This window comes from Fusarium musae, chromosome 6, assembly GCF_019915245.1.
Source record: "Fusarium musae strain F31 chromosome 6, whole genome shotgun sequence".
Classification (NCBI taxonomy): Eukaryota; Fungi; Ascomycota; class Sordariomycetes; order Hypocreales; family Nectriaceae; genus Fusarium; species Fusarium musae.
Genome location: NC_058392.1, coordinates 3044677 through 3063992, shown reverse-complemented (window position 1 = coordinate 3063992; position 19316 = coordinate 3044677). Strand labels below are relative to the sequence as shown.

General features: G+C 47.9%; 8 protein-coding genes across 8 annotated transcripts; 6 read left to right on the top strand and 2 right to left on the bottom strand.

The window, feature by feature from the left end:
• Positions 1 to 976: 976 nt before the first annotated feature.
• On the top strand, positions 977 to 3128 carry J7337_008811 (uncharacterized protein; the record flags this gene model as incomplete). The annotated part of the gene is made up of 5 exons (XM_044826418.1): positions 977 to 1175; positions 1231 to 1347; positions 1407 to 1683; positions 1739 to 2907; positions 2953 to 3128. The coding sequence occupies 5 exons, from the start codon at positions 977 to 979 to the stop codon at positions 3126 to 3128; spliced, it is 1938 nt and encodes a 645-aa protein (XP_044679335.1).
• A 324-nt stretch (positions 3129 to 3452) lies between these two features.
• On the bottom strand, positions 3453 to 3773 carry J7337_008810 (uncharacterized protein; the record flags this gene model as incomplete). The annotated part of the gene is made up of 3 exons (XM_044826417.1): positions 3453 to 3493; positions 3544 to 3630; positions 3689 to 3773. The coding sequence occupies 3 exons, from the start codon at positions 3771 to 3773 to the stop codon at positions 3453 to 3455; spliced, it is 213 nt and encodes a 70-aa protein (XP_044679334.1).
• A 1398-nt stretch (positions 3774 to 5171) lies between these two features.
• J7337_008809 (uncharacterized protein) lies at positions 5172 to 6382 on the top strand (the record flags this gene model as incomplete). The annotated part of the gene is made up of 3 exons (XM_044826416.1): positions 5172 to 5584; positions 5639 to 6213; positions 6273 to 6382. 3 exons carry the CDS (start codon positions 5172 to 5174, stop codon positions 6380 to 6382), a joined length of 1098 nt encoding a protein of 365 aa, XP_044679333.1.
• Positions 6383 to 6857: 475 nt separating this feature from the next.
• On the top strand, positions 6858 to 7535 carry J7337_008808 (uncharacterized protein; the record flags this gene model as incomplete). The annotated part of the gene is made up of 1 exon (XM_044826415.1): positions 6858 to 7535. The coding sequence occupies one exon, from the start codon at positions 6858 to 6860 to the stop codon at positions 7533 to 7535; it is 678 nt and encodes a 225-aa protein (XP_044679332.1).
• A 1606-nt stretch (positions 7536 to 9141) lies between these two features.
• On the top strand, positions 9142 to 9506 carry J7337_008807 (uncharacterized protein; the record flags this gene model as incomplete). The annotated part of the gene is made up of 2 exons (XM_044826414.1): positions 9142 to 9267; positions 9327 to 9506. 2 exons carry the CDS (start codon positions 9142 to 9144, stop codon positions 9504 to 9506), a joined length of 306 nt encoding a protein of 101 aa, XP_044679331.1.
• Positions 9507 to 9804: 298 nt separating this feature from the next.
• Positions 9805 to 12154, bottom strand: J7337_008806 (uncharacterized protein; the record flags this gene model as incomplete). The annotated part of the gene is made up of 5 exons (XM_044826413.1): positions 9805 to 10636; positions 10689 to 11013; positions 11077 to 11578; positions 11629 to 11922; positions 11969 to 12154. 5 exons carry the CDS (start codon positions 12152 to 12154, stop codon positions 9805 to 9807), a joined length of 2139 nt encoding a protein of 712 aa, XP_044679330.1.
• Positions 12155 to 13808: 1654 nt separating this feature from the next.
• Positions 13809 to 15245, top strand: J7337_008805 (uncharacterized protein; the record flags this gene model as incomplete). Its single annotated transcript, XM_044826412.1, has 1 exon — positions 13809 to 15245. One exon carries the CDS (start codon positions 13809 to 13811, stop codon positions 15243 to 15245), a length of 1437 nt encoding a protein of 478 aa, XP_044679329.1.
• Positions 15246 to 18256: 3011 nt separating this feature from the next.
• Positions 18257 to 19183, top strand: J7337_008804 (uncharacterized protein; the record flags this gene model as incomplete). Its single annotated transcript, XM_044826411.1, has 1 exon — positions 18257 to 19183. The coding sequence occupies one exon, from the start codon at positions 18257 to 18259 to the stop codon at positions 19181 to 19183; it is 927 nt and encodes a 308-aa protein (XP_044679328.1).
• Between the last annotated feature and the right edge of the window lie 133 nt (positions 19184 to 19316).

Here is a 19316-nt window from a genome sequence, read left to right as displayed (position 1 = left end):
CCGATTTATCAGCTTAGACCTAGGTAGGAACTCTGGAGAGTAGGGTACCGTACTTGCTTTGGTAGGTACGCTCTTTGTTGTGATGTCTCTGTGCCCTCGTCACCAATAAACGAGATATCTCAGTTGCGACTTATCAATGTACACCTCGACTCAATCCCTGTTCAGCCTTTGAGACGCCCTGAGCAACTGCGATCATTTCTGGGCTTTTGCAAGAAGCTGGACCTGGAAAGGACGGGCGAGTTGTGTCTTGGAACGGCCAGTATTCATCCGATAATGGTAAGTATGAGTGAGTCCTGAGCGAATTATTCCGGTTCAGTTAGGTGTAATAGTCATCAGTGAGTTAGGAATATCTTTTTTCTGGTTTTATTTTTTTTTCTTTTGTACCATTTAACGTATAGGTCACACTTCTCTGTAGCACGGTGTCAGTGTATATATGTTTAGTAAGCGTCATCAGATTGTTTGGTGACACTTCTAAATGAAGATTATTGCAGTTCTGGCCTCCCACTGTCATTGAATAGGCGCTGCCCTCAGGAAACCATGTGTAACTTATGTATCTTTTACTGATGTGTCCAAATATGCAGTTGATATCAAAACACGAGGTTATTTTAAACTTCAATTTGCCAGAATCTGAGTCCAGGGTAGCTCATCGCGGGGCTTATCTTATCTCCGGTTGATGTCGTCACAAGCTCCGGGAGCTCCCATTCTAATGAGTCGACTTCACCCAACAGATGCAGCCTGTCTTTGAAGCATCACACTCATCGCATCATTGATATTCATTAACCCGCCGTGACCTCGTGAAGAACCGTATTGCCTGAAGCTTCCATATACCCTGTAGCATAGTTACTTTATCTTTTACCGACCACATCACTTATATCTTCACCGTATCGCCCCTCCAAGCTCTCGTGCTTAGCAAGCATTCTTTATCTGCCTTCATCTCGACCTTCACACGATTCACCAGATCTCATCCACTTGAAACATGGCGCCTCTCCAGGGTGAGAGGAGTTCGCAACCGCTCTCAGCGGATGTAAGTGACGAAGAGAACCGTAATGAGAGCACACGTGAATCATCGGAGTCACCGGCTTATTACTGGCCAATGGACGAAGACGAAGCCGAGGATGAGGAAGACCCAGACTACGAGGATGAACCCGTTGAAGAAGATGAAGACGATCTTCAAGGTAAGTTCAAACCGTTGCTTGAGTAATACCAAGTTTCACTAATCGTATCATATAGGTACTCGGGACATTGAAATATTGCTAGAGAATGGAGGTGATGACGACGATGAAGAGGAAGACGAGGACGAGATCGAAGGTGTTACTGACACTCAACGACTTGTAAACATTGTACGGAGTAAGTCTCGGCTTTTCATCGATCGTGAAAGACATGACTGACACTTGGGATGAAATTAGCCGGTGCTAGAACAGGACTACTAACACGGAGACAACTTATTGCCTTGATGCAGAGCCCCGATCTTACCAGTGTTTTATTCCAAGATAATCCAGGGGAGGACGCCGAGTTCTTGAATAACTGGCCTTTCAATCGGCGTCTCACACCCAAGGACCCGAATCGCTTCCCGAAAGTGCCAAGTGAGCAGGGCTTGAAGCTTATGCGATCAGGAGCATTTGGTGCAAATGACTACAACCCCAGAGCAAAGAGGCACCTTGCTGTGAGGATGCTCGAGCGGGAGTTGGCCCTGGGGAACCGCGAAGATCGGATACGAAATAATGCTCTTATCAACCAGGCATGAGCCCAAATCTTTCCATCAAGACGAGTTGACTGACAGCGTCCAGAGTCTGCTACCAAAATCAAGAGCCGAGAAGATCATCCATTTCGATGACCCCGTGTATTCCGGACAGTTTTCGGACGATGGAAACTTCTTTTTCGCCTGCTCTCAAGACTTCAAAGTACGAATGTACGACACCTCCAGCCCATACAATTGGAAGCATTACAAGACAGTCAGCTACCCATGGGGACAATGGACACTCACAGATGCATCATTGAGTCCCGACAACAAATGGCTCGCGTATACTTCAATTCAGAGTATGGTCTCCATAGCTCCGACAGATCCAAATGATACTGGAGATCCCTATACACTGGATTTAGACAACGGCCCGTCGCATGGATGGCACGGGCGACGCGGCTTCGGTATCTGGTCTGTCAGGTTCTCAGGCGATGGACGAGAACTGGTGGCTGGAACGAGCGCGGCCTCCATCGTGGTATATGACATTGAGTCTCGGAGAGTTCTTCACCACGTTCGTGGTCACTCGGATGATGTCAACGCCGTGTGCTTCGCTGACAAGATGTCACCGCATATCCTTTACTCGGGTTCCGACGATACAACGATCAAGGTCTGGGATCGGAGAAGCATGGGCGATCACCGAGAAGCTGGCGCTTTTGTCGGCCACATCGAAGGCTTGACATACATCGACAGCAAGGGAGATGGACGGTATATTCTCAGTAATGGAAAAGACCAGTCAATGAAGCTATGGGATATAAGAATGGCCATGTCGACCGATCGATTCAACGAACTTGATCCGACAGCACATGCAAACACCAGTGGCTTCGATTACCGGGGTGGCATATATGACGACGAGGACTGGGATGTGCACCCCCATGATAATTCCCTCGTGACTTTCCGAGGTCACAAAGTTCTTCGAACCCTTATTCGATGTCACTTTTCACCCCCGATGTCCACTAACTCACGATATGTATACTCAGGCAGTACCGATGGCAAGGTATACATTTGGAATATGGATGCGAGCTTGGCTGGAATCATAGATGTTAAGAAAACTACCATGCGCACTCGTCCAATGGATAATCGGCACCGCTTCTATCATTTCGATGAACCAGGCAATTGGGGCACCTGTGTCCGCGATGCAAGCTGGCATCCCAATGCCCCTCTCCTTGTTGGTATGTTCCCCATTTTCGCTCCAAAACATTAGCTAACATCAGCAGCGTCTGCTTGGAATGGCTACAACATGGCAAGAGGAACTTGCACGCTGCATTCGTATAACGACAACGTGGATGATGAAGGAGAACCACCGATGGGCCAGAGTGTCAACCACTTGCTCAAGGAACAGCCTGAGCTATACCAGAACTCAACATATACAAATGGACTGCGTTTAGGGTAAGTTTGCAAGAAACAGCGTTGGATATATTTTGTACATTTGGTCAGTTTAGCCAGCAGTCTTGTAAAGGATATCTCTCAACCCCATGCAAACCGCGCCTTAGACGCGAAAGCACATTCTTCTCATCCTCACGGCGCTCGATCGAATTCCAGCGTAAGAAGTGTGTCGCGTGCCCGCCATAATTTCATTTAAACTCCGCCCCAGTGAACGTACTCGCAGCAAGAAAAATTGTTGTGATCGCCCTCGCGTCCACCCCCGCTGTGCGGGTTTTTGGATTGTCAAGTCGCCACTATCCAGAATCTCTTCATCGCCTGATCGTGTGATCGTTTATGCGCTACCGACGAGAGCGTGGTTGAGGGGAATGTGCACTGAGGACATGTTAGAGGATGTTACATATGAAGGAGATTGGATATTCTACCCAGCTTGACAACGTAGCCAACAGCGCCCATGATGAGGAAACCAACGCCAACAGCCTGGCAGAGGCGTAGGAACTCCTTCTGGTCAGCTGCAGAATGGTATGTTAGTAGATTTAAAAGATGTGAGTGCGCAATGAGTCGACATACGCTTGGTGCATCGTCGCACGAATTGAACTCCGTCCTTGACGAACTCGGAGGGAACCTCGAGGATCTCTTGAACCTGGTCGGACATATTGTGTGTTTATGGGGAAAAGAAAGAGGAGATATTAAAATTAGATGCCGCGAAAGAAGAGAGGTAGCTTCGTTGAGTAGAAGAAAAGATAGAGTCGTCGAATTGAGTCGGAGCCGCGAGGGGTTGAAGAAAGGAGAGTGGAAGTTTAAAGGGGACTTCTTTTTGGTGGTGATCCTAGCTAATGTAATGGACAGCACAGCTCTGCTCTCTGGCCTCTCCTCTCATGCGACGACGTGTTAACAATTACCTTATCTAATTTCCAATTCGGGGCAAGACCCGGGCCGAGAGATGACCCGGGTCCTCGACCTGAACTTGCCTGACAGTTACATTACAGTGGAGCCAGATGGCCTGTGGGGAAGGAAGGCGCTGTGCCTGTCCTCATGGAGCAAGAAAACACCGAACCTTGATGTACGGTGTCGAAATAAACTTAGTAAATAAAGTACTAAATTTAGGCTAAATTTACCTAAGTATTTTTATCATTTAGGGTCAAGGTACTGAGTTTTCTTTCCTCCCCTAGCCTGTGCCTGTGCCTGCTCTCTTTCCCAGCTTATTTCCCCGGGCCCAAACGCGCAGGCGCTAGCAGGTAGACGCCAGCTTCCGCAAGTTGCAGTGCTTTCCGTTTGCTTGCGAAGCTCTTCCCCAGAAAAGAAAGCGTGAAGCTCTCTTCTTCCGTCACCCGCTAACCTCTTTTCCTTCATCTTTCCATCGTCCTCCACTCTCACAACAATTCTTGGTCCAAGTTTCAAAGTATTTCTCACGTTCTGAGTACGACAAATTGCCTGCTCAACCCGCCTTCTTTGCGATCAAGCTTGGAGCGCGCCAGAGCCTGATTTCAATCGTCGACCAAAATCGACATTGGAGCACGAGCGCTGGGATCACTAACACACGCAGATCCCTTTAGCTAGGCGATTTTTCGCGAAACGAGTCCGATCGCGATTTGTTTCGATATCGAGGATTGGGAAAGGAGGACATTGATCGGGCTGACGGCATCCTCTATTACATTGTTCCCCATCTGTATCTGAGCGCTCGCTCGGAATATCGGGAGCTAGACAACGAGGATTGCAAGCACAGAGCTTCGTCCTGAGTATCGCATCTTTGAGTCAAGGACCATCATATCAGGGGTTGTACCTATAATAGGACCCCAATCTTGTTACGAGGAGTGTACGTATTGCAAGCTTCCAGTCCAATTCATTTCTCTCGGGTGTACAAGGCCTCTGAGTCTTGCGGGCGGCGTTTGTTAGCGATGGAACGTTCAATGGCTGATAATTTATGTGTAAAGACCAGAGGCCAACTCTTGTATAGAGCAGGCAGGCTAATTATCACATTTGACAATAACCTCATTACTCCCCAGATCTCTGCACGGCATTAACCTGTGCCAAGTGCTTTTAGTCGGTAAAAATGGCTGAAGAAGACTTCGAAATCGATATCTACGGCGATGAGAGCAACGACCATCAGCAAGATGACCACCGAGGCGATGACAATAACCAGGACCATCACCAAGGCGATGATCGAAGGGATAGCCACGGTGACCAGAACATGGAAGAGTACCACGCCGACAACCACCACCATGCTGGAGGCAGCCACAGTTCAAGTCATCATCAAGCACATGGCTCTCAACAGGGGACGAAGAGGAAACAGGAGGATGATGGTCGACCAGTTGACCAATCTGCGACAACTTCGCTCATGATCTCGGAACTTAACTGGTGGAACACAGATGATGATATACGAGGTTGGGCGCGAGAAGCCGACTGCGAAGATGAGATTAAGGATATCACCTTCAGCGAACACAAGGTCAATGGCAAAAGCAAGGGGTACGTCTCCCTCAGCTCCAAGTGCCGGGACCCAGATGACTGACAGATTTGTAGCCAAGCTTACATCGAGTTCTACTCGCCCCAAGCATCTACAGCCATTAAGCGGCGTATTGAACAGATCGTAGCCGAAAGCCAAGGGGCCCAGAAGAAGCTCACCTTGACCTACTGGGCCAGCACCAACAATCCTTTCAAGACCCTACCCAAAGATGCCCCTGCCAGAGGCAAGGATCAAAATCGTGCACCATCCGGTACATACAACAATGACCGAGGCGGCGGCCATATGGGTGGTAACTTTGGTGGTGGTTTCCGAGGAAGGGGTGGAGGCTACAACCGTGGTGGTATGAGCCAAGGTGGTTACAACCGAAACTTCAACAACAATAATATGGGCGGCTACAATAACATGGGAGGTGGTTACAATGGACCTATGGGTGGCGGCGGTGGCGGTAACTTTGGCTTCAACAACCGCGGAGGTATGATGGGAGGGGGCATGCGTGGTGGCCCTGGTGGTATGCGAGGTGGTCGAGGAGGCATGATGGGTATGAACCCTATGGGTGGGAACATGGGCGGGATGCCTATGGGGATGCCTGGAAATATGGGCATGGGCATGATGGGACCTAACGGTATGCCTGGTAAGTGATCCTATTCGCAGACAGACGAGGCTTTTTGGGTGCAAAGCTAACATGTACAGGCTTCCAAGGAATGCCTCCCAACTTCAACCCTGGCTTCGGCTTCAACCAGAACCAGGGCGGCGGCGATTGGGGCAACCCGCATGGAGCAAAGAGACCACGACCAGAGTAGAACCCCTTCGTTGGGCCTAATGCTCCGTGCCAAATGAACCCAATGGCGCCTCCGAGCATGAACACAAGCACAAGCACAAGCGTGGATAAGGGGAAATAGGGACAGCAATGAGAGTCTCATATTTCTACATGTAATTCCGATCTCTAGGCCAAGGAGAGTGCGTTTTGGGCAAATTGCGAACCGGCATGAATATGCTACCGAGCGAAAAAGGTTGAAGGATAATGGAAGGCAGTAACTGGGCACGTGTAACATAGATTATGGATGTTAAGGTTAGGGCATTGGCGTCAAGAAAGCGTTTTGTTTAAGTTTCGTGAGTCACTGAGGAGAAAGTTACCTACGTGAGCTGTGCTCTTACCAACCTAGACTGGGCTTGGGCATATAAAGAGGACGAAGTCTTCACTCGGATCAATTCACTTTCCTCATCACACATCCTTATCACTCAATGGATTATCCCGCCCCCAGAATGCTCTCGCCCATGGCGATGGACACTGAACAGCCCATTATTTGCATCAGATATCGCGCCGCCTGGCCTTCTCTTCCCCGGCTGCCCCTAGACAATTCAAGAATGCAACTACCATCGAGTATCCAGGACCGACAAGGCCAAATCTTCGACCGAGTTGAGAAGATCCTCCAAAAGAACAACATCCTAAGGCCAGAGACTGAAATCGAGCTGGTTGTACGCCGAATGAACCCAACTGTTTTGATCAAATCACCGTGGAAGCAAGACAGCAAGATAAAGTGGGCGCAAGCGGTCGAACAAATCGTTGATGCGATGAAGAAACACTTCCGAGGCGCGATCGCAAGAGGCCTCCACGTTGAGATGATAGCACCGCAAAAGTACGAGACGGTGTACATCGGCGAGGTCGAGGAAGATGTTCCATGGGATGACATTCGAGCGGTTGCGAAGCGCCATCTCGACTCCTCTTCCGCAACACGTCACTTCCTAAGCACTCTCGCCCTCACCAGAAGAGGCTTCTCCAAGCCCGAAGACAACCCGATCACCGTGTACATTGGATGCCTTGAAGGTTCCGACGAGACCAAGTGGGATTGGATTATTGATGGAATCGAGTCTGAGTTTCGTGAGAGGGGGTGGATGGACATTGTTGTTCACATTGAGCACAATTGGTCATTCACTAGGATGACTGTTGACTAAAAGATATGGCGATCAGCTTGATCACAGTCAGGAGACACAAAGCGAGACATAGGGGAAGTATAGAATATAAAACAATGCGTGGAGGAGGATCTGTGAATGACTCAAGTTGTCTGAGGCTTTGCATTAGATATCTTCCTGATTGTTCTCGCATGCAACCTCTAGCCTTTGATACCTATGGGGTACCAAAATAAACTCATCAAAAGTTACCCTAAGCTTATACTATATTACCTAAGTCTTTTTGTCATTTAGGATCGAGGTTCTGTGTTTTATTTCCTCCCCTAGCTACCTTACCCAGCATTGCCTACCTACCTAGTACCTACTGTAAGCATGCATGTTGAATAGGGGGCATCTCAGATCAAAAAGAACACTTCAATCCTTCCTTCAGTGCACCGATCTCTATAACCCAGCGCCTGGGAGGCAGTGTTACTCCGGTGGAATGTGAAAGGCACCTCAGGCATAAATTCGTCTGGTCTTTGAAAAGGAAAGAGCTCCCCCTCCTTCACCTCAACACTCTCTCACCACGCGCGGGCAGAGATGACTCTCTTTTAGCCGAAACACCAACAACACACTTTTCTGAAAATCTCCTCGTCGGCACTGATTCCTACAGACATGGCTTCACGCAAGCGTCCTCGTGACGTGGAAGAATACGATAAGTACCAGGGCCTTGTTATCTATGTTGGGAACGTCCACTACGATGCCACCCCAGCCGACTTTGAACACTTTCTTCAGGATCACAGTATATCGTGCACACTTTACTGGCCTGAAGCCGGAGAAAGGTCTCATGGTGGCTGGTGTTGGGCTCGCTTCCATCATCATGACCATGCTAGCCATGCGATCAACAATCTCAACGGCGCCATTTTCTGCGGAAGAAGGCTAAGAACAGGGCATGTGGCCACCAACTCCGTGAGTTTTTCCTCGAGAGAAGCATCTTTCAAGACGTAGCGCGCGAATGATCACAGTGCTTAGCTAACATCATCTGAAGAAACGCGCTCGCTTTCAAGACGGGCCTTCGTCCTTTCAGGACCGCCCTGAAATTTATGATAATCCGTTTCAACGAAAGAACCCATTTCCGTTCCCTACCGGATTCCAGGCCTTCAATCCCCACACCTTTTTCCAGGATTATAACCAGCTGAGATACCCAGGCCACTCAGCACATCACTACCACCGGCCGGCCGAGCATCCTGGCTTTTACCCCTCGGCGAAGAACGGACGACCAGCGGCCCCCTTCGGGCAGAGTGCTAACTACGCAGTGCAGTACCCAGACTGCTACCCGCCAAAAAAGACGGAGCATCTGGATCACCGTCACATTCCAAGATTGCAGGATGTCTGGATCGCAGACAAACCCTTCCTTAGCACTGCAAACATCTTCGCCAAAGGGATCAAGATCTCGGGACTGGCAATCACGGTCAACCAAGGACAGACCCCTCCAGATGGGGCAGTAGCTCTTTCCAGACCTGAGAATTAGGAGTCACAGGATGGAGATATGGACATAGACATGACCGAACCACTTCCCCAGCTGTATTGGCAACCGGGTCGCGTCCTCGGGCCAGACCCTCAAGAGAGGGCTAGCATCTCTCATTCCGAAAGTTTCGTCAGGCCGGCCGACATGAGTACCAGTATCCTTTCGGCGACATGCCGAAGTCACATTGTTTCGTACAAGCGTCCTCCAGGAGTTGGACTTGGTTGGGGTGACTTTGATCGCTTCTATGAATGGCAGTTACATGGCCGCAAGGTAAGGACAAGCAACTGATTTGAAACCCTTTGAATACCACCAGCTAATGTCTCATTTAGGTCCAAAAATCGATGGTACAAGCTCAGAGGTTTCAGCAATCCAACTATCCCCATGTGACCTTCATTTCCGAGTTGACTGGCTGCCTTCATATTGTACGAACAGATTCGACCAAGATTGGATCTCGAAGAAATCTCAAGAAACTCAGCCTGTGGCAGAAGCTCAAAAATAGGAAGAACTAAAGGAGTAAATGTGGCACAGTGATGTTAGTGAAGGTTGAGCGAGGGACATTTGTCGGATGCCGAGATTTGTACATGAAACAATCTTGTCAACCAGATGGAGAGTTTATAAGGGCACATGGAGGATGACCTGGCAATAACTTAAGACAAGAAGAGTATGAAGAATTAGGGAGTGGATCAGGTGGCGGTGTTAGGGTGAAAATAATCGATCATCTGGCCAACTCATAGCTATTTCTCGACATACATACATGTGAACAAAATGGCTGAGTACCTAGCACAACAAAGCCGCTCAGCGTGTAGATTACCACCAATCCGTCTGCCTATTAGTACCTAGCCCACAAGCCTCTTCAAACGATGCCTTCGCAAGCGGCATTTTGTACGGGCCAGTCTTGCCCGCACGTTTCAACGCCCAGCTCTCCTCTCGAAAGTTCTCGCATCCCCGGAGCCACTCGGGTTCAATGGCCGTGACTGTCTCCAGAAACTGGCAGTTGGTCATGACGAAGGAGTCAAAAATGACCCATCTGTGGTTGAGTCCCACAAGGTTGCTTTCAGGAGATAAACCAGCGTGCCAGCTGTGATGAAGAACTCTGTAGCGGTCGTTCCCACTGCCGACGTCGCTGAATGCCACACGATGACTGAAGGCCCAAGCAAGCGCTTGACGGAGATTGTCATCACATTCAGAGATCTCGAGCGTGAATCGCTTGGGCTTATCCTTGAATAAATCGGCAAATGACTTCCTCAGCTTCATGCGAATGCGCTTGAACTCTTCGAGAGCACGTATACTGAGAGAATTGTCCGAGCACCACCCCGACATGTCGATGTAAACCCCCTCATGTCTAAGATCCTCGGCCTCATCTTCCTTCTTCATAAATGCGTCCACTGCGTTGAGCTGCGTGATGTGATCAGAAGTGAAACAGGCAAATCGATGTGCCTGACCTGCAGTGGAATAGGGGCCTTGACCACGGACAAAGATCGGATGCCGTGTGCTTCGAATGGCGGCGATAGTTATCATGTCACTACTGCAGCCGAGTTCATGAGCCTTTTCAAGAGCGTTGAACCATACCGGGTGGACTGGAAGTTTTGAAGCCATCTGGCCCTTTGGAGTGATAGTCCCAGTATCGTCAAGATATCCCCTATTCTTAGTTAGTGCCAGAAAGAACGAGAAAAGGAAACGGAAGACAGTACATGGCAAGAAGATCTTCGAGAGCGCGAAAGAAAACTTCGGGATCAGGCTTGTCGATAAAACCAAAATTGGCCACATCGTCGAATCCCATAGCCTTGATTTGTAGAACCAAGCGAGAAAGGTCGCTTGTGTGAAGGGAAGCGGGCGTTGTCGGAAGAAGATCCCCATCGTGGTACTCCTTCGTGTAAATGCGATAGCATACACCTGGCTGATTTCGACCTGCGCGACTGGCCCGCTGCTCTGCTGCTGCCTTGGAGATAGGACCGGTAAAAATTGTCTTGAGGCCAATGCGGGGATTAAAACGCGACTCAATACAAAGTCCAGTGTCTGAATATCATGGTAAGTTTCTCTATTCGGAATTGAACAATAATTTGACAATGGCCAACATACCAACGATGTAGACAACACCATCAACCGTCAAATTGGCCTCCGCAATATTGGTAGAGATGATGCACCGACGACGGGACGATCGTACAAGGACTCTTTCCTGCTCTGCTTTGGGCAACTGAGAATAAAGGGGTAACACTTCAAGACCCCAGGTTGCCGATCGCAACTGTCCACAAGCATCTTCGATCTCGGCAGTAGACGGCATAAAGACAAGAATGTCACCATCAACAGTAGTCTGATGGATGTGTTGAGCAGTATGAAGAGCTAAATTAACGTAATCAGAGGCTGGCTCCTGGAGATAACGGATCTCGACAGGATGTTCGCGGCCGGATAGAGGGAGATGGCTGCTTTGATCGAAGTAGTCCAGGAAGATATCCACATTCGGAGTAGCGGACATGACGACTATCTTAAGATCAGGGAAGAGTGGCAGGGCACGCTTCAATAGTGCTAGGAGGAGATCAGTAGGGATGGTGCGTTCGTGGGCCTCATCAACGATGACACAACTCTTTAGGGGGTTGTTAGAAAGTGGCGAAAGGCGTTGAACACAGCACTTACGTATTTGCCGAAAGAACTATTGCCTTGAACCAACTGCACAAGCATTCCGTCGGTCATGTAGCTTAGGCGTGTTTTGACTCGGGAAATACGCTTATCGAAGCGAACCTGATAGCCCACTTCTTCACCCACTCTGACATCTAGCTCAGAGGCGACCTTCTCTGCCGCTGAAATAGCAGATGGTCGATGGGGCTGTGTACAAGCGATAGGTTTTGAAGAACCAAGTTCGTCGAAAAGAATGAATTGGGGAATTTGAGTAGTTTTGCCTGAGCCCGTCTCGCCAGACACGATAATCACCTTTGAGAATTAGTGCCATGCTCCATGATGTGAAGAGTGCAGCTACCTGGTGTCGATGATACAGATCAAGGAATTCCTGCCGCTTTTGTGAGGCTGGAAGCCTCCGGCGAATAGTGAGTAGCTCAAAGTATCTTCTGCTATGAAGATCATTTGCGCGCAGCGGATGAGCTTCGCCATCCTCAAGCCGGATTGCTTCCTCTGCAGTTGAATCACGAAACGACCTGCGATCCATGGTGATACAGAAGGTATGAAGACTGTTGCGGATGATGAAAGAATAAGGAAGCTGCAATGAAGCTGTGCAGCTTTGTGAAGGTGAGTGGGTTGAGTGCTCAGATCTGAGGCATCCGTACCTTCTCGTGTCGTCTACGAGCTCCACGTGATGCTGCTTCCGTTACAAGAGGAAGGAGCTACCTAGGCCTGCAACTTCGGACTCAAATAAAAGGGGGAAGGCACGGTCAGGCAGTGCCTGCATCTGCCAAATGATCTCGCACTCGAAGGTGCGGTTAGGTTGCCCCGGAAAAGGGGCACACCAGGGGCAATAGGAGCCAAGAGTATGAAAAAGAGATGTGAATGAATACCTAACTAAGAAAAGAGAAGCCTTGGTTATATTTTAGGAGGAGGTAAGCCTTATTCTACTAGTGCGCTTCGCCATGCCACCGCTCGTGATTCACTGTTGACTTTATGTGATCACATTGAGGTAATAAGTCAAGTTTCTAAATTCGGTGAATCATAGCTCTAATACCAACTCTACGATCTAATGCTCCAAAGATCATAGAGAGGGCTCCTCAGCCTCTAAGAGGTTGAATGCTGATATGGGAGAAGAATTCCATAGATGTATTGTTGTTAGTTTCTGTCCGGATTTATAGAATCGAGGTCACAGTAACGAAACTCACATTCAGCGTCTGGAGCAGCTGACTGACAATTTACTTACCTCAAGAGATGCATTCATTAAAAAGAAATAAATAGAATGTATCCTTGTTGAGAAGGCTTCTGTGAAGATGAGGAGAAAGTACCTCTATATTTTCTAGAGAGTCACTGGCCTGGGCTCCATCTGAGTCACAGCCTTACTATCTCTACCGTAACGATTGACCTACTCTAAGAAATTACGATATAGGCCAATTAACTGAGTGAAGTATCATTGGGAATCGTGATTCCATTACGTAGTTACCGTAAACTTCATTATCCTAACTCTGTGTGTTTCAATACTGTATTTTAGGTTTGCTACTTCCCGGCTCTTGTCAAAGAAAGACGAACAATCAATGCTTTCCCCATATTCATAGAAACAGAGATCGCACTTCATTCTTCTGGAAGCTTGTGATTGCAATTGTTATGCATGTTTCCTCCTTTCTGGTACGGAGACCTGCATTGGAACAGCATTTTTATGCCTGGCTCTCTTTGAAGGTTGCTATATCCAATAAAACTGCTCCAATGCAGTGCTACGTAGAGCTCGTCAGAGTCTGCAATTGTCGGCTGCTTGTATATCCCTTTATGAGGCTGTCGGCTGTTGGTTCAAAACACCATTCAACTTATCCGCCCTTTGCCAAGGCTAACTGCAAACTCTCAGAGGCAAACATTTGTTCAGGGTCTGTGCTGGTGAATGTGACTCGAGTCCATCCGTGTTCGAGCTGAAGATGTTGAACAAAGAAAATGTTCGAAATATCACATGTGTCGACCAATTAACAGTTGTTGTTTGTTTGTTCCAGGTCGGCACATGGTGTGAAGAGATTCAATGGCCTTTGATCTATAAATACCTAACTCCACGGCCCAAGATTCAAGACTCAATACCAACAACAACAACCAGCTTCAACTCAATGGGCTCTAGTGATCCAACACTTATATTGTCAAACAACAATACTGCAAATCTCAACTCCATCCACTTCGCCAATATGTCGACCGCACAGGATTACTACTCGGATGAGTGGACGGACACTGATTCGGAAATTAACTCAGATGACCTCATGGAAATCGACTCACATGACGACTCAGATGCTGGTTCAGATAATGGCACAGCGGATGGCTCAGAATACGACTCTGACGATGATTCTGACGACGACTCTGACGACGGCTCAGAGCTTGATCGTGATGTTTTTGGCCCTCTCGTTGACATTAGCGAGGAGTCCATCATCGCTCTAGCCACTAGAGTCGCCAAAGATGTGCTTCATGTTCTTCCAGGAAAGGCAGAGCTTCTTAACACAGTTTCCGGGTCTTACAACATCGTCCACATTGTGCAGATTGAAACCGTCAAGCTGGTTATTCGAATCCCCGCTACAGGTTGGGGTGATGGGATGACAAAGGCTGCAGAAGACGCCCTTTCATCGCAAGTCGCAACAATGCGTTTCATCAAAGAACAGACCGGAGCGCCTGTTCCCGAAGTATACACCTGGGACCCAACCACCAACAACGAGATTAATGCACCTTTCATCTGTATGAGCTTTGTTACCGGAGAGACCGTGTCCAGTGTTTGGTTCAAAAACTCAATGGATGATGAGGCGCGAGAGGAGCTTCGTCTTAAAATTCTGACCAGCATCGCAGCCATCATGGCCAAATTCTCTTCCATGACTTTCGACAAAATGGGCTCCCTGATGCAGGCAGAAGACGGCTCTTTCTTTCTCGGCCCAATGTTTGAGTGGACTGAAAATGAAGATGACAGCGTGCATGCTAAAGCTACGCGCACCTATTTCTCAATGGATGAGCTTTTCGCATGCAGCATAGAGTCCGGGTCTACGGGCAATGTGTGGGATCGCGCAGAGGACAAGTTGCTTAAAGTGTTCCTGGAAAACTCGCCACTTCTTCATTATCATTCTCGATTTGTTCTCTGCCCCCCTGACTTTGACTCTCAGAATGTTCTTGTGGACGAGAAAGGGAACGTGACAGGGTTGATTGACTGGGACCATTGCCAGACAATGCCACCTCACCTCGGGTACGCCGCTTATCCAGGATGGCTCACCAGGGACTGGGATCCTTTGATGTATGGCTGGCCCCATTACCAAAAGACTGAGGATTCGCCAGAAACCCTTCAACGATATCGGGAACATTACAACAAGGAGATGTGTAAAGCTTTGTCTGGGCAAGAAGACTGTGGTGTGACGGAAGACAGCCATATTGCTGAAGCCATTGCCATTGCAGCATTCAACTCTATGAATAGACTGGAAATCTGTTGCAAGTTTGTCCAAGTCGCTCTAGGTGTGGACAAAGAAGACTCTATCAGGGTTGTTTTGGATATTGGGGATGGTGACTATGACAAAGGAAAGTGGAATGAGTTGGAAGACAAGCTGAAAGCTTTGGTCTGCCCCTCAACCACACCCTCACGGCAAGTTGAATGAAGTTCAGATAGGAAACAAAGAGGCCTAGAGAATTGATTTATGCTCATTTCTGTATAAGTATGTCTCGAGAAGACTCGAACAGATAGTTCTAATCACAAATCACATCGCAAGCATTGGAATCGTTATTTCCACGAACACAACTACTCAAACACAATCATATAACCAATCATTAAACTTCCATAATGGGATGCAAAACGAGAGAAGGAAAGCATCATTGGTAAGTAACGCCTCGAATAAATGACTGCAGAAGTTAACAAGGCAGCCCCGTGTGCAATGAAAGTGCCAAAACACGATGTGTGAAGAAACAGCATCTCGCCATCTGTGGTGGATGCCATAGGCCTTTTTCATTGAAGCACAACCGTCGGTGCCCCTTTTGCCTGGGAAGGGATATCAAAGTGGAAAAGAGACACGCGAGGGAGGATGCTATCCAGGAAGAAGAAGAAGAAGAAGAGAAGTGATGTACAGCGTTTTGTATATGAGAGAAGGGGAGGAAGAGAAGGGAAGTTAGAGAGATAGATAAGGGAATGATGTGCAATTTATGGTATCTGGGTATAGAGTGGCTCGGTGTGACTACTGGTAGTCTACACTGAGCAGGGTTGCTAGAGCGAGTATGTGTCTTGCCTTTTTTATGGATATTAGACCTGTCATTGTTTTGATATAGGATTGTTTATGTTAAGGAGTTGTTGTAAACACCTGGAATTCATCGAGGCTTTAAGACGTCCTAGATCTAAGTTCTATTGCTGTCAACTGGCTCAACTAGCTGTACCCAGTAACACTTCAGTTAATACCAAAGCACCGACTTGCTGTGCTCGAATGGATGACTGGTGCTAATGAGCTGGCGATTGGCTTTGGTTCGCTGTCTACCTAGCTTGAAACCCTCTGGGGCAGTGGACTTGACTGTCACTCTAGTCCGAGACCCGCGTAGTATTTCTTACATATAGCTTTTTAATAGCAACCTGAGTCTTTGAGATTAAGGAAGCGAGGTTTCAGGATACAAAAAGTCATAAGGGAACAGAAAGCAACTAGAGACACCTGCTGATCGGGCAGTTACTGAAGCTTGGTCCGAGTAAAAGGAGCTCCTTTTCCAGATATGAAAGTGAGGGTCGAGCGACTAGTAACTGACGAGAATGTCTTCTAGAGTTAGTACTTTGCGAGGATGGATGAGGTCAGACACTTAAATTGTCTCTACCTTTTGGAGGATAAGCATGATTTCCTGGTAGGGCAAAGTAAGTTGTCAATGGTGGTTCTCTTTCTCAGAGGCACCGTTTGCTTTGGTACTGGAAGAGCATGAATATGTCTGAGAAGCCATAAACAACATGTGACGTATGTAACATCACAAGTTGATAGCTGTAGCACATACCTTTGCGCGAGAGAGGCGGTGAGCAGGCTACTTGACAAACCGTACGACATGCTTTGGTCCCTTAGAAAGAAACAAAAACTCGGGAGCTTTCCAGAATAAGCCTCATTAATTAACAAATAAAAAACAATTAGCCCAATAAGTGAGAAAATACTGTTATTGGTTAATACACGTTAGTCTGATATCAGAAGTGGTTTGTTTGGGTCTTACTGTCCCTGATCTTAGCCTTGCACTCCCGGGTTAAGGTCTTACTACACGTGGGAATAATTCCAAGTTCTTCGCAACGAGAGTCAATTGGGTCAGCATTTATGCAAAGTTGTGTGCTTAACCGGCGTATAGATCTCGACTTGGTACCGTGGAGCGTTGCAGTACAGACCCCGCTGAACTTGGCCTCTGGTCTTTGATTGCATGAAAGACAAGAGACAGAATTCATGACGAATACTGAACTAGATATAATTCAGTACCTCTACTTGGGAGATACAGGTCCTCTGTGTAAAATTGTCTGGCTCTCTTGCCATGCTCCACAGAATTAGCGTTTATATGAGACCCGGTAACAAAATGAAGTTAGAACACGATTAGGTTAATTAGCTCACGATAAGCGAAAAAGTATTTATAACTACCTAAACTTGAATGGCTTAGAGAGTATTTAGTATTTCCATGTACCAGGACAGTGTTTGCGTGTCGCTAAACGGTCACAGGTGCGCTTCAAAGAGCGTCAGCCGTCCAATATCTACTACCTCATAGTGACATGGGGTGAGACCTTATTAGCTAATATGCTGGTTGTCTCCCAGCCATTTATGACTTGCCTCGAGCATGAATGTCTTTACCCAAGTTCGACTTAACAATAGCCACCCATCTTCACTTACGACACAGCAAGGACGATATTTGCCGTTGGAAATAAGCTCTTGGCTCTCCAAACTTTGATCTATCGCTTGCGCATCTATCTTTTCGAACATGCTTCAGGTAATCGCCAAGAGTTATGAAATTCACAAAAGCTTCTTTCTCTGGGGTTACAAGAGGCTTTTGGGAGCTGCTATTCTCGTTGTTGTTAATTCTGCTCCCTCACTCTTCGACAACTCGAAACCCCGCTGCGATAAAACCACTCATCACATGTAAGTCTCGCTTAGGAAGAGGAGGAGCAGGGAGAGTATCCAGGACTAATGCAGCTTCTAGTACAAATATGCCTCCGTTTTTGTGTAATGAGATCTGGGACCTTGTCTTCTCCAACTTCGAGGATACCATAGATGTCGAAGACGGGTCAGATCATGGCCTCTATCCGTCCCCCAAAGACACTGATATTCCAACTCTTAAATCACTGTGTCTTGTCAGCCATCAATTCTACAGATTGGCCAGGCGAAATCTGTATCATACCATATCGGGCGGAAAGCTATACGGACAACAGAATAATACAAGGATGTGTTTACTCGCCCGTACGCTTCTCTTGAACCCGGAGCTCAGGTCGGAAATCCGTGCAATCGACCTGAGTTCCTCAGCAGACTGGAAAACTTCCTTGGTCAACAGTGACTTTTGGCCACCAAGCATTGAACGGGTTGAACCTACTCAACTCCGAGACTTGCTGAGGGAAGACATAGAAAGATCCTCTGCCACTGGAGCTGGGACATGTTTTCTTCTGGCCCTCATGCCGAAGCTCCGGATGGTCGTATTGTCAGACCCCCAGACACATTCCAAGGCACTGACCTGGATCTTAGGGGGAGAGATGAGGACTCCCCAGCCTGGCACAGCAGATCGACCAGAACTAGTTGCGAACTTCCTCGGTCAGCTGGAAGAAATACACTGGTCGCCATTACGGACCAGACTAGAAGACTCGGGCACTTGTAGCACGCAATATTTGCTACTCCTTCCTAGCATCAAGCGACTCTTCCTGACACCTTTTGCACCCACCTTTACTATCAGCCATCCCGTTGTTCCAGACTTTCAGAGTGGGCTACAGAGTTTGACACTCGACGCTGGTATGATCACGCCCGCTTTCCTACACTACAGTCTTTCTCGATGCAAGGCCTTACAGTACTTGGACCTGGATCTTACAGATTGCTACGACGTAGATGAAGAGGATTTGACGGTGAACCTGTACGACTTTGGGAGCATTCTCAGAGAGTTTGGACAGGCCCTTGTCGGCCTAAGGCTGAGATTTTGCGATTGCGAAGAGTACGCACGAGGCAAGATTGGCTCTCTACAAGGACTTGAGCGCCTCCGACACCTTTCAGCTCCAATATTTGTACTTGCAGGTACACTTGATGACGCTGTCCCGCTACAGGAAGTCTTACCTGAATCTGTTGAGACGGTCGAGATGGATTTCGTTGATGTGTGCAGGATGGCAAATCGTGACATTCTGGTAAGAATGTCTGCTGTGAACGACAGCCGGGTGATTCGCTTTCTTGGCAACAATGAATTGCCCAAACTACAGGAAGTTATATATGGTTGTTTTACGGACGGCAAGGATGACAGGATCACTAAATTCACCAAAGTTGAGGGCTGGAGTGTCAAGAACGAGGCGCAACTACGGCACTCGTTTGCCAGAGAGCCTTATTATTCTTGGAGGCTTGAGCTAGTACGCGGATGATAGGATGGCAAGATGGATATCGGTTCACTCTCCCTACCTACGGAACTAATGAGATAATGAAACTATGGCTTGGAAAGCGATGATCAATTTGAGCAAAAGCAGACAGACTGCTGTATGACAGAGATATTACATC